Here is a 13,578-nt window from a genome sequence, read left to right as displayed (position 1 = left end):
CCGTGTTTGACAATATCTAACAATAGTAACAGTTTCATAATGGGGCATAAAGTCCACAAGTAAAATCCCTTTTTTTCTCTCAAAAGGTTATTGGCTACGTTGTTTTTTCTGGAGACTACTGCATTTTATTTTTCTGTTGTTGGTGATAGCGGAGGTTTCCAGGTCATGAAATATTGCCTCGCATCTCATGTTAGTTAAATTCACCAATGTCTCATACTCTGTTAATAAATCGTCGAGAAATGGCCCACCTAATCGCAGTTCACCAGAATCACCTCCCCACACTGTATCCAACAGGTTCCATATCGTCATACTTGGTATTCTTCTTACGACTCCATATTCTGACAGGTTTTTGTTCGTATCATCGTGTGGTCATCTGTCGGTTGTCTGAACCCACAACGTACTTACACTCTCCGGTATCCCACTTCTTCCTACACTTATTCTCTCACCATAATCATGTGTAAAATGAGTAATTATTCGAAAAGAAATGAAATATCACCAAACAGGCGTCACGTCTCGTCATGTTTAGTGTTGCTGTTGGCAGCAGCTTCTAATGGTCTGTTTTTGTTTCATGGGTTTTACGGCGCCTGCTACACATTTAGGTCATTTCATCACCAGTAAAAAGGAAGAAAATGGGACAGTAAAAAAGTTATAGATTTACAATTAAAAGCGCACAAGAAAAGTAAGACAAAGGGGACAGATTTAGATTCCAAGAGTATACTATCATTGTGCATAGTTTGAGATCACCTAAAAGTCTCATCCTGACACAAGTACAGGTCCACACTCAAATGTTTACAACTCATATGTTAAAAAATACAATACAATAAATAAGAGAGAGAGAGAGAGAGAGGGAGAGAGAGAGAGAGAGAGAGAGAGAGAGAGAGAGAGAGAGAGAGAGAGAGAGAGATGATTTACAAGGGGATAAAATATAATCTCCCAAAATTATAACTATATATTCGACTGTCTCCCTCCCAGCAAAGGACTCCGGCCAGGGTCAGGACAAAACTAAGTAATCTCATTCCAAGACAAAGACAGAAAGTAAGTTGGAAAACAGATATAGGAGGATAGAGGACACAGTAAGTAGTAAGTACCTCCCTGCCCACTTTGGGACGTCAGGAACCCCACCCAGTCTAATGGTCTCAAACTGCTATTTCAAGATGGTCTGCCCAGGGGCGAATTCGTTGCCGTATTTCTGTACAGTCAGGAACCCACCCGGCAGCCTCGTTACAATATAACGCTGGACCAGATTATCTGCGGTTTCAGGTTCTTTGCCACGGCGAGTACATGTAGAACAGGTGGAAAGTCCCCACTGATGAAGTGTCGATGGCGTTAGGCTAGGGACCTTTAGTAAAGTCCTATGAGCAGTTTAGTGGATATTGCTCTTTAAAAGTGATCAAGTTTATTATATTGTTTGTTTTATTTTTTGGGGGGTAAAAACAAAGTCATGCACCGAATCCTGAATTATATATCCCATGTCTTTGCGAATCAAACGTTCCACGCAAATGACGTTTTTGTTATGTCAGGGCAGATTTGAGACGCTCACTGCCAAAATCAAACCGCCATGTCTCAAGCATACATGTATTGTAGGGCTGGTATACTTGCTTTCTGCTCTATGTTCAGAATTGAATGGTGCATCGACTAACCTGTAATGCAAATGGAAATCGATGCAATAGGTTTTAAGTTATACCCAGTTTTACATTGGGAAGGGGGGGGGGGGAGGGAAGAGGTCGCCTTCGCATTTGCTAATGAAGAATTTCTCAGTTATCAAGTTTAAAAATAAAAATATATCCAGTAAACATACACACACACACACACACACACACACACACACACACACACACCATATATATATATATATATATATATATAATATATATATATATGAATGTTGGTGGGTACTCGTAGGTACGAAAGTGCTCGATAATGATGGTTAGAGCTAATATAGAATGTCTTCGGACATTATTAAGGATTACGCCGACTGAGGACGTGTAAAGAGACACAGAAACGAACGTTTCGGCCACAAAAAATGTGAGTGACAATTTGTATTATATATACATAATATATATATATATATATATATATATATATATATATATATATATATATATATATATATTATAACAGGTCCCCAGTCTTTGCAACCAGTAGCAAACATGTATTAAAGACATATTATAGTCAAATCTCCAAATTTCACGATGGATGGTTTAGGAAAACAGCACTGATTATCAATAAACTTTAAACCAATTCAGAAAAGAAATCATTGTTTTATATTAGTAATTTCCGCTGCCTGCAACGTGACTTGTCTTTATCAATAGTGCCCGCCATTTCGATGTGACTCAAAAAGCATATATAAACTGATTAATAATGCGAATCTTTGTGCCATACCTGTATCTTGACATGAAAATATTTCTCCATCCAATATCAAATTCATGTTTCAGTTGGTCATCTCTAGATTTCAATACGCCTCCACACAATTATTAAAATGATACTAAGCTGTCAAGCTGTCAGAAGCTGTGGACTGTAAAATGCACTTAATAAAAAATACAAAAATGAATATACTTACTTACTTACTTAGGCCGCCCCTTGGGGCGCCCAACATGAGCCACAAGTCTTCACCATTCTATCCTGTCCTCCATAAGCGTACGCAGCTCCCGGGCGTTGTCCATTCCTGTGTCATCTAGCAGACAGTCAATGAAGGTTTTATTCTGCCTGCCTCTGCTTCTGGTTCGCTCAGGTGGTTTCCATAGAACAAGACTGCTTGCAATCTCCTCCTTGTGTCCCCAGCAGTGCCCCGCAAGTCTCAGTCTTCTCTTTTGAATCTTCGAGGTCACTGGGGTAGGTCACTGTAGAGCTCTTCATTTGTTATGTGCTCTTTCCAGCTTACATTGAGGGCCATCCGCAGCATACGGGTGTAGCAGCCGTCCAGTTGCTTCTCAAGGGCTTTATTAAGAGTCCATGTCGCTGCTCCATATAGAAGCACTGACTCTACCGTTGCCAGGAACAGTCTCTTCTTTATTTCCCTCTGTAGGTTTGAACTCCAGATTTTCCTGAGTTTGTGACAGGCACTCCAAGCCAATGCTTTTCTGACAGAAATATCAGAGGAACTGCTTTGGGTCCAACCTCCTAGGTACTTGAAGTTGTCAACTTCCTTCAGCCATTCTCCATTCTTTGCCTGTATGCTAATGGGCCTTTCTTGGTTGTAGGCTTGGAATACTGTCTTCTTAGCATTACAGCATAGTCATCATGGTAAGGCGATGTATCGAGTCAAAGGCCTTCTTAAAGTCTACTTATAGAATGATTGCCTTCTTGTTGTGACTTTTTACTCCTTCTATTAACCTTCTCAATGCCAGGAGGTGAGCAGTTGTGGATCTTCCTGGTCTGAAGCCGTTTTGACAAGGACGTAGATGAGGGTCTATCTCTGGCGGACTCTGTTGAGGATCATCTTATTGGCGAGTTTGGCAGCTATAGCGGCAAGGCTGATTCCCCTGTAGTTGGAGGTATCACTTAGGTCTCCTCCCTTTGGGACTGGAATCAGATCAATTTCCGACCACTGATTTGGTTTTTCATTCTTGTTTAGTAATCCATTTGTAAACTCCAACAGGATATCATCTAAGTCACAGTACTTCCATACTTCAGGTGGGATGTCATCGGGTCCGGATTGTTTTCCATCACTGAGAGACTTTTTGGCCTTCTTTATCTCATCCACTGTAAAGTCACTCTCGTCTATACATATATCTTGCAGAATTGGCTCTAGGTCTACGTCATCTTCCGTTGTTCTGACTGGATCTTCTCCCAGAAGTGTTTGGAAGTGTGAGAACCATTTCTGTCTTCTTTCTTCTTTTGTTTTACCCCTGAGGATCCTTTGTCGACTTGCTTTCCTACCAGTTATTCTATTTATCAGTTTCCAGCTTTCACCATGTTTGCTTCTCTCGTCGGCTTTCTCCACTTCCTGGATGAGACTATCTAGCTCGCGTTCTTCTATATCCCTATAGACAGTTTGTATTTTCTGTTTTGATATCCTCCACCTTTCTTCGTTTACTGAGTTTGGTGTTTGTTGGTGTTGGTTGAAGGCATCTTGAGCTTCTTTTCTAGCTTCAACAATCAGTGGGTGATTAGAGGTGGACCTTTTTCTGACTTTTGTTCTCCTCGGTACTAGCTTCCCTGCTGTGTCCCGGTTTGCTTTTATTAGTTTCTCATATCGTTCCGTTGGATCTTCTTCTCCCGTACAAAGTCCTGTGAATCTATTCCTCACCTCTATAGTATACTGGTTCTGTATAGTTGAATCTTTTAGAAAGGACCAGTCATACTTCTCTTTTGATGGTGTTGATTTGCTTTTTCGAAGACTCAAGTGAATTGTGGCCGATACGAGACGGTGATCTCCTCCTACGCTACTGAAGCTACTGAATGCTTCGACATTGTGGACTGAGTTCTTCCACTTTCTATTCACTAGAATGTAGTCAATCTGTGTTTTTCTACCATTCATGTCTGACATGTATGTCCATAGCTTGCCTTTCTTCTTTCTCCTCATGTGTTTGTGATAGCCAGGCTACTTTCGTTGGCATGTTCTAGGAGAAAAGAGCCGTTGCTATTGGTGTTTTCATGGTACGTGAATGGTGCATCCTTTTCACCAATATGAGCATTGAAATCACCACACTCAATTAGGAAGTTGTGCTTGGGAATCTTATTGCAGGTTTCTGAGAGTTTGTTATAATGGGTCTCGCAGTCGACACTTCCCTCAACTGGCGCGTAGTTTGATATCACTGTTGTGTTAGGATTTCCATTAAAAGTAGCTACCATTATCCGCCTGTCGACAGAGCTGACTTCAGCTAGAGATTTCTCTGTTTGTTTGTTCACTAAAATTCCTACTCCTCCTACAGCCGCACCTTGAGTGTTCGCCAGGCGCTGGTAGTGATAAGAGTGCAGTTCTCCAACCTCCAGTATTTGACCATATCGTCTTCCTTGGTGTGAACAATCTTGTGATCTGATATTGCAAGAATAGAGAGATTGAGTTCGTTGAAGATATTGGCGAGTTCTTTTCTTTTGTACTCTTCCTTTAAAGTTCTTGTGTTGAGAGTTCCAACTTGCTTGTATTCTTTACATTTTAAGAATCCTGTGACCCTTCGGCAATCGGTGACGTCCCTTCCTTGCGAGTTTGGGGATGCCACGTCATGAGCAGTACTAGTACTAGCCTGAATATAACACCTTCCAAAAAATAATAAGAGAACAACATACCAAAATACGGATCGTTTTGGGCTCAAAACCCTTCTTCAACCAATAAGAAAGAATAAAAATTAATACATTACTCAAAAACCCAGATATATGGCGTCATAATGGTAACATTATGATAATTAATAAGGAATCCATTGTTTTCATAGACCATACTAGTGTAACTACATTTTGGAATTAAAGACCCCCCCCCCCCCAACACCTTTCCATTGTTTTGAGGTTTAACTAGACAGAATCAAACTAATATAACGGGCATCCTTTTTTTTCTTGTATTAATGACACTTCCGTCTACCACCGTCCATTCTTTAAAAGAATGGGAAGTGGTAAATAATATACTGTACTTCCTCCTCCATTAAAAAAAAAAGAATCTTTCTCTCGTTTTCAATCATTATCTTCCCTCCTTTTACTCAAGATTCTCTCCCCTTTTCACTTTGATCAAAATCCATGTACGGCTTCTGTTTGTCCTTGAGAGGTTTTTTGGGGACCAAGAAATATCGTTAATATCTTATTCCCGTCTGCAACGTCTGGCTGAAGATTATCAAGATATTTTTGATAAAGTATTTCATAAATCAGAATTTGCTAGAATTAGCTCGCATTCTATTAATATAAATCAACCAGACTCTCTCAACTTCAAAAATACATTGCTATAAATCTTTTTTAAAAGGAAAGAAATTTAAGCAAACAAACAAAATTAAAACAAAACAATCGATGAAATGAAGAACAAGAAAAAAATATTGAATAAGATTAGTGATACCTTTTAAAGGTTTCAATAATAAATGTGTTAATGTTAGATTTAACGTATCACTTAGGAGTTCATCTAGTCTTTTAATAAAAACTTGAGCTTTTATATAGCGCAATATCCAATAAACGTGCTCAACGCGCTTTACAAGGGGTCCCTGGACAACAGCAATCTTTAACACGTAGGACGCTATATGATGCATCTTATGCGATATTACAATATCTTTCGGACAGGGACAACGTTATTAACGGCCAGGTGCTCATTTTGAACCTGAGTACGGTGAGAGAATGTGAATGAAAGCCTTTTCCAAGGGCTCAACTATGCGCCGAGCGAGGCTCGAACCAAGGACTTCCCGATTCGAAACCGAGTGTCATATCACAAGACCACATAGCCGCACATAACCCCTTCCTTATTAACAAAAGGAAAATCGTCACATTCGTTACGGTACAAACATTATCTTTCTCAATCTAATTTCTTTTGAACATCACATATTTGAAGAAATGGTTTTGTTATAGTTACAAAAAACGGAATGCTGTGTAGTCTTTTTGCTGAACAAATTAATGATGGCACTACTTATTTCTTTTGAGTTGGAATTTTGAAAATCAATTTTTATGTTGGATGGATGGCTATGGCATTTGGGGAAAATCCGGAAAATGGTCGGTAAGTTAAGTTAACCAAAAAATACGATGACATATTTTGAGGTACTCTAAAATTTGAATGTTTAGACACTTAATAATGTTTTTCCTTTAAAAAAAAATGAAAAGCAATATCTATTAGTGTGATGATATAACTAATAATAATTCGTTTACAATTCAGAGTCCATAGAATTCTCGAGTCACAGGTGCCTTGGAGCAAGTATGACAAGGGGAAATTGTTTACAAATATTATAGATCCTACCACAATCTACGCCTGTATCCAGACGAATGCGTCGGGTGTCTCACTCTAACACCAAGACATGAAATCCTACAAGAAAGATGTTTTAATACACTCTAATATACAGCCATGATTGACTGGGAAAAACATTCTTTGTTCAGAAAATCATATTATATTCAATTGCCTCCATTATGGAAAAGGGCTCCAGAAATAGTGACTTGTCTCATTCTTGGGGGCAAGGTCACGAAGCCACAATAAGGTGCAAGTAATAAGGGGGGAAGGGGGAATAAGAGCCCATACAAGTAGCATTGATCAACAGTATGTGCACCAAACTCCTGGGTTATGAGAATGGTTTAGCGCGATAGCTATTGGCTTAAGGGTCTCTGAGCTGATATTAGATTCTTATTTTGACAATAATATAACCATCTTTGTAATGAATCAAAATCTTATTATTCTCAAGCAATGAAGTGAGTTGAGTAGTCAGAAGACAACAGAGAATAAAACTTCGCGGCGGCGATGGGGGCTCGAACCCGCGACCTTGCGGAGTTGTCATATCGGTAAGGTCGCGGGTTCGAGCCCCCGTCGCCGCCGCGAAGTTTTTGTTCCCTGTTGTCTTCTGGTACTTTCCTACTCACTTCATTTCTTATTATTATCAACATAAGGGCCTGCTCCACTCACTTTTCTTAATTATTCTCAAGCAAACTATTGGATACCTTAGAATCACCACAGACAATTTGAAGTTTCAAAACACTCAGGGTATTGTCTTTTGAGATAAACAGGACGCGTATTTTTCTCTTTGAGTAACTTAATGACAAAAAAATATGAGTTTTCTCTGAATGGTGAAAAAGCGGTTTAGACGGTTTTGAAATCACCTTTCTATATAGAGGGGAATAAGAAGTTCTTCAGATCCGTTAGGCCCATGGAGCCGAAGCTTATCCCGGTCTCTTTAGCATGAAACGGTCGACAGCCTGTGCTTGCTATCCTTTGGATAGGTTGCTAATCTAGCGCAAAATAATTTCTGCAACAGACCAAGCTATCCGACACTGCTGGGATAATGCAGTGCAAAACAGATTTACAAGTAAAAACATATAAGCTCCCAAAACTCTTAACTATACATTTCACTTGTTTTGTCTTTGTTTTTAATGGTTTTACGGCGCTTGCAACACATTAAGGTCATATCAGCGCAGTAAAAAGGAAGAAAATGGGATAGTAAAAAGTTCTAGAATTACAATTAAAGCACCTAAGGAAAGGTAAGACAAATGGGAATTTGTTCAAATAGGAAACCGATGAAGATTCCAAGAGCACACAATCAAAGTACTTAGTTTGAGATCACCAAAAAGTCTCATTCAGACACAAGCACAGGTCTCCACTAAGAGGAATACACTCAAGTGTTTACAAATTATATATAATACGTTAACAAAACATAATACAGTATATAACAGAGAGATGATTTAAAAGGAAGAAAAAAATATCATCTCCCAAAACTTTAACTATGCATTTGACTGTTTCCCTCCCAGCAAGGGTATCCGGCCAGTGCAAAGACAAAACCGAGGAATCTCATCGATCCCAAGACAAAGATAGAAAGCATATTGGAAAACAGCTATAAGGGGTTAGAAGACGTAGTACGTACCTCCCTGCCCACTATGGGAGGCCAGGAACTCCACCCAGTAACAACACAAAACCACCAAAGAATCAACAATAAATCATTGTATCATGATAATATATCTATTACAGTTTATTCGCAAATCATGCAAAGCATCCCGTAACAACGTAAGTATCTATTGTAAGAATATAAGATGTGCAACTGAACAAATACAAAAAAAACTCCAATAAAACAAAAATAAATTACCACCTCAGTACAAAGCGAACATATGGCACTAATTTGTTGACCATAATAAAATACAATAACATAAATCTCATTTGTGATTCACTATCTAAAAATGGAATAAGATCGGGTTAAACCAAGTGCTAAAAATGGATTTATAGAAAAAATAACGACCAGAAATGTGAAATTTTTGTTTTCGCTATTGCGAGTTATGACGGTTGTCGAGAATAAAAAGGTTTTAAAAATATAAAGCCAAGTGATATAATAATAATAATAATAATAATAATAATAATAATAATAATAATAATAATAATAATAATAATAATAATAATAATAATAATAATAATAACAATAATAGTAATTATAATAATTTCAAAAAATGAATTCATGTTTAGCATGTTTGTCTAAATCATCCCGACACAACACCCGTTTCTGACGGTGGGTCACACAACTTTAAACCAGCTATCCATGTCTTCATACTATTTATAGTTACCCTGTTAAAGCTTGTAAAAATAAAAACCAACAATTAAATAGAAAAACTTAAGGTATATGGTACTGTCACAATGGTCAACAAATCTGTAGAACAATAAATAACTGGTCCTGTCCAATGCTTGCAACACATAAAGGTCATATCAGCGTCAGTAAAAAGGCAGAAAATGGGATAAAAACGGGGAAAAAATAAATTTGAAGATGCTACTGTTTTTGTTATCTTTGAGAGTTTTAAGGCGTTTGCAAACATACTTATGTCACATAAGAGTCAGTAAAAAGGAATAACAAGGAATAGAAAATATAAAAAGATTTACAATTGAAAGCACACAAGAAAAAGTAAGACAGATGGGACTGATTCAAATAGGGAACAGAAGTAGATTCCAACAGCATACCTCCAATGTACTTAAGTCTCGTCCAGACACACGCACAGAATCCCACTAAGAGGAATGCACCCAAATCGACATGCACTTATTTGCAGATCTGATAACCCAATTTCTTATGGGCTCATTGTTGTAATGGAAATTGCAAAATAAATGACGCAACATATTGTCCATTACAACAACGTTAAATACTAGGCCCATAAGTGGGTTCGGATGTCAGACCAACATATCTGTTCACGTCGACCCAAAATGTTTTTTAAATATATATATATATATAAAACAAAAACTTTAAGCTGTACACAACAGAGATATGATTTAGAAAGAAAAGAAATATAAAAATCCAAAACTAATGCAATGCATTTGACTATTTTCCCCCCTCAGGGAAGGACTCCCACCAGGGCCAGGAAAAAACCCAAGTAATCTCATCCAAGACAAAGACAGGACCAAACCTGGAAAAAGAAACATAGGAAGATAGAAGACAAAGCCCATCATTCATTGGAGGTCAAACGACCCCGCTCATGTGGATGGTACATCCAGAAACATCTTCCTTTATCAACTTAATTTTTATCACACACATTTATGACGCGACGATCTATGGAGGAGTGGTTCGGGGAGAAAATGAAAAAAACAAAAAACCCAACCCCCACTGCCATGAGTACGAAGTGAAATCATAACAGTACAGTTAATTATATCTTTCATATAAACATTAAATATTTTAAAAAATAATCTTTAAACCCCCCAAAAACTTGAGCATTTATATAACGCAATATCCACTAAACGGATTCAAAGCAAGCGTTTCACAATTATTGCATCAAGAGACATCAATTGCACAAAGGGCCATTATAATTTAAAAGTATTAGGCAAAATAGTTCCTGAACGTGATCATTTACAAAAAAAAATCATTGTGGACCGTATTAGTCAAACAAATACAAACCCATGTAACAACAAAAAATCATAATAACACTTATTGTTTAATCTGTGTCTATTTACTTATATATTTTATTCTTTCTTTTTGGCATATAGTAAGAAGGCGTTCAAGTTTCGAACAGAGCAAGTCAACAAGATCCAGATTGCACAATAAAGGATCAAAATAATCGAGTAAAAACAATGTAACAATCCAACATAAAAATAAAAAATTCAAACTCAAAAGACGAACAAACAAACAAAATACACACACACACACACACACACATACACAACATAAATAAATACACGAAAAAAAGATGCACATAACCGGCTTTATAACAATACACAGAGAGTATTGAGAGAAAGAAAGAAAGAGAGAGAGAGAGAGAGAGAGAGAGAGAGAGAGAGAGAGAGAGAGAGAGAGAGAGACAGTCACAAAGAGAGAGAGAGAGAGAGAGAGAGAGAGAGAGAGAGAGAGAGAGAGAGAGAGAGAGAGAGGGACAAACACAAAGACAGAAAGATAGAGAAAGAGGGAGAGGGGGGGGGGGTGGTATTTTGTATGCTTAAACCTCTCTGGGTACTGGTCAATATTATGCCAATAAATCATAATAATATCATAAATTAAAAAAAGCGATTCAAGTGGGTTAGAAAGATGACTCCACACAAATAAGGTTATAGATATAGCTCACTAATAATACGTTACCCAACGAAAAAAACAAAACAAATATAAAACAAAATGATAATAAGTTGGAGATTCTTCTACCCAAATAAATATTGAAGGGAATCTAACTCATAAGTCAGATCTTGAATTGCATCCACGTTAATACGCATACAGCGTGATAGAAAGTCCCTCCATTATTGTACAATCTCGGCAAATCAACAATTTGTAAAAATCTCATGTCATAGATATATCATAAGTGAAACCGGTTTGGTAGAAAAGGTAACCATTACAAAACTTACAAACTTACACCATCTTCAAACAAACAGAACAAATTGTCCTTTTTTCCAAGTCGCCTGTGGGAAAAATATGTGTACACGATCCAAAACATGATAATATCTTCTTTAAAGAACAACGGCATCTCTTTACTCCAAATAAGTTTTCGCATTTCCTAAATGATGGGCGACACAAAAATAAATCGACAGGCAATGTCGAACTCTAACATAACACATTAAAAAAAATCATGCCAGAATCCTCGTCCCTCGAGTATCGATCGATTAAAATGACCCTATTCTTAACAACGATTATCAAACTTGTTTGTGAGCTTTTGACGAGATGAAAGTAGGCACTTTCTTGGAAGTCCCAGGTTCGACAGTCATTTTAACCGATCGAATTTTGACGGAAGAGTTTGCAGACCAAAATCTTTTAAAAAATGGTTGTGTGTATGTTTTTTTTTTTAGATCACGGCATAATTCTGTGTGGGTAAAGACGTTGTCATTTTGTGAGTATCGGTATCCTTAGAAAACGCCGTCATACGACTGCCAGCTCACATGTCATCCAACCAAAATGATACTTGGTTGTAGTTTTTCTTCATCTCTTCTTCAAGCTCACGTGCATGAGAAAGGTCTCTGGTCTCAACCACCACTCTCACCTGGAATGAAAAGAAGAAGAAAGAAGAAAGAAAAGTATGAAAACTCCGTTGACACAATAAATATGATCCAAGCTTTTATATTACCGCCATGCTCTGAAAAATAAAACGCATGTTAAAAGTTTGACAAGAAAACTCTTTCAGCAATTATCCATCGATTAAAATGACCCTCATCTTGAATTATCGGATTTAAGAGTTATCACAGGGGTCATTTTAACCGATCGATATTGAAAGGACGAGTTTTAAAATGACCCCTATTTTATCAGATTCTCAAATCTATGACTTCAAGGAAGTGCAGGAAGTCCCAGGTTTGAGAGTTTTGACACAATCGACGCGTAATGAAAAGGAAAGTCAGTAAATTGCAATATTACGTCAGAATAAAAAGAAAGATTTATTTAAAATCGCCATAAAATCCAGAAACAATAAATGACAATCCAATAACAATTGTCTAAAAGATCACTTGATGTCAATAATCAATAATTTCGTCCTTGCTGAGATGGATAGACTTTCTAATGTCTCCATAAAGGGCAAAACGTCACGCAATACGTTAATGTTTTAAAGAGAAAGAGATAAATATTGATAATGACACATATATTTACTCAGAAACTGTTCAATTAAAATACAGAGCGTTATTCTATCGATGTTAAAGTTTCCTCTTTGTTAAATAAAGATACACCCATAATGCAACTATGAACCCCATTTAAAAAATATGAATATATAAAATTTTCTCAAATCTATACACAATACTGCTGTATTCTGAGCTAAAATTTAAACAAAAACAACATAAATGTTAAAAATTTGGCCATAAGACTCGTTCTCCAAATATCGATCGATTAACATGACACTCATCTTGTCAAAAACTCTCAAACCTGAGACTTAAAGAGCTTTTGACAAGAGGAAAGTCACTCAAATCCATCGCTATTTGAACGACGAATTTCTGCTCAATTTTTATTTTAAATGTGTTTTTCCAGATTGCGGTAGATAAGTATAATAGAAAAAGGTAGGGAAATGGATCTGATTTCTGATGTATCTGCTGTGTCAAAGATTAGGAGCCACGAGCAAATTATGACACAGACCAGAGATGATCAAAAAGAAACATAATAGGAAAAGATCTCATGACAAAGAATATTCCTTTTATTATCAATTACAGGAGAGATATAAATAGAAACTATTACCAGAGAGAGAAAGGGAGAAGGAGAGAGAAAGAGACGCAGGGAGAAGAGAGTGAGAGAGAGAGAGAGAGAGAGAGAGTGTGTGTGTGTGTGTGTGTGTGTGTGTGTGAGAGAGAGAGAGAGAGAAAGAGAGAGAATCAATAATGTATGTTATTGAATCTAGTAAAATCGATAAATTACAAAATGTCATTCCAATAACAGTTTGTTCAACATAAGAATATCATAATGACGTGGAATAAGTAAGTAGTGTGGTAATTAATTGTAGGTCTGATAACCCAAAATGTTATGGCCTCATTGTCGTAATGGAAATACTCTTTAATCAACGTAAAACATCCTCCATTACTACAATGTAAAAAAGTGCCCATACTTGCGTCTGGTTATCAGA

General features: G+C 37.2%; 2 protein-coding genes across 8 annotated transcripts in view; both read right to left on the bottom strand.

The window, feature by feature from the left end:
* Positions 1–3,409: 3,409 nt before the first annotated feature.
* LOC144962713 (uncharacterized) lies at positions 3,410–4,525 on the bottom strand. The gene has a single exon (XM_078895904.1). The coding sequence runs from the start codon at positions 4,523–4,525 to the stop codon at positions 3,410–3,412; it is 1,116 nt and encodes a 371-aa protein (XP_078752030.1).
* A 6,001-nt stretch (positions 4,526–10,526) lies between these two features.
* The window catches only part of LOC144962947 (L-threonine ammonia-lyase-like), a 93,561-nt gene continuing 90,509 nt past the window's right edge, over positions 10,527–13,578 (bottom strand). For all 7 annotated transcript variants that reach the window (XM_078896377.1, XM_078896380.1, XM_078896376.1 and 4 more), the window contains one exon: positions 10,527–12,024. In XM_078896377.1, the coding sequence (XP_078752503.1) occupies positions 11,920–12,024 (105 nt within the window). In that variant the 3' untranslated portion in view covers positions 10,527–11,919. The remainder of the gene's footprint in view (positions 12,025–13,578) is intronic.

Source organism: Berghia stephanieae, chromosome 1 (genome assembly GCF_034508935.2).
Source record: "Berghia stephanieae isolate SIO BIC M18660-M18661 chromosome 1, UCSD_Bste_1.3, whole genome shotgun sequence".
NCBI lineage: Eukaryota > Metazoa > Mollusca > Gastropoda > Nudibranchia > Aeolidiidae > Berghia > Berghia stephanieae.
Note: the sequence above shows the minus strand (reverse complement) of the source record. Positions and strands in the feature narration are given on the sequence as shown.

Coding starts and splice junctions, on each gene's coding strand:
- LOC144962713 (XM_078895904.1), bottom strand. CDS start 4,525: ATGAGGAGAAAGAAGAAAGGCAAGCTATGGACATACATGTCAGACATG.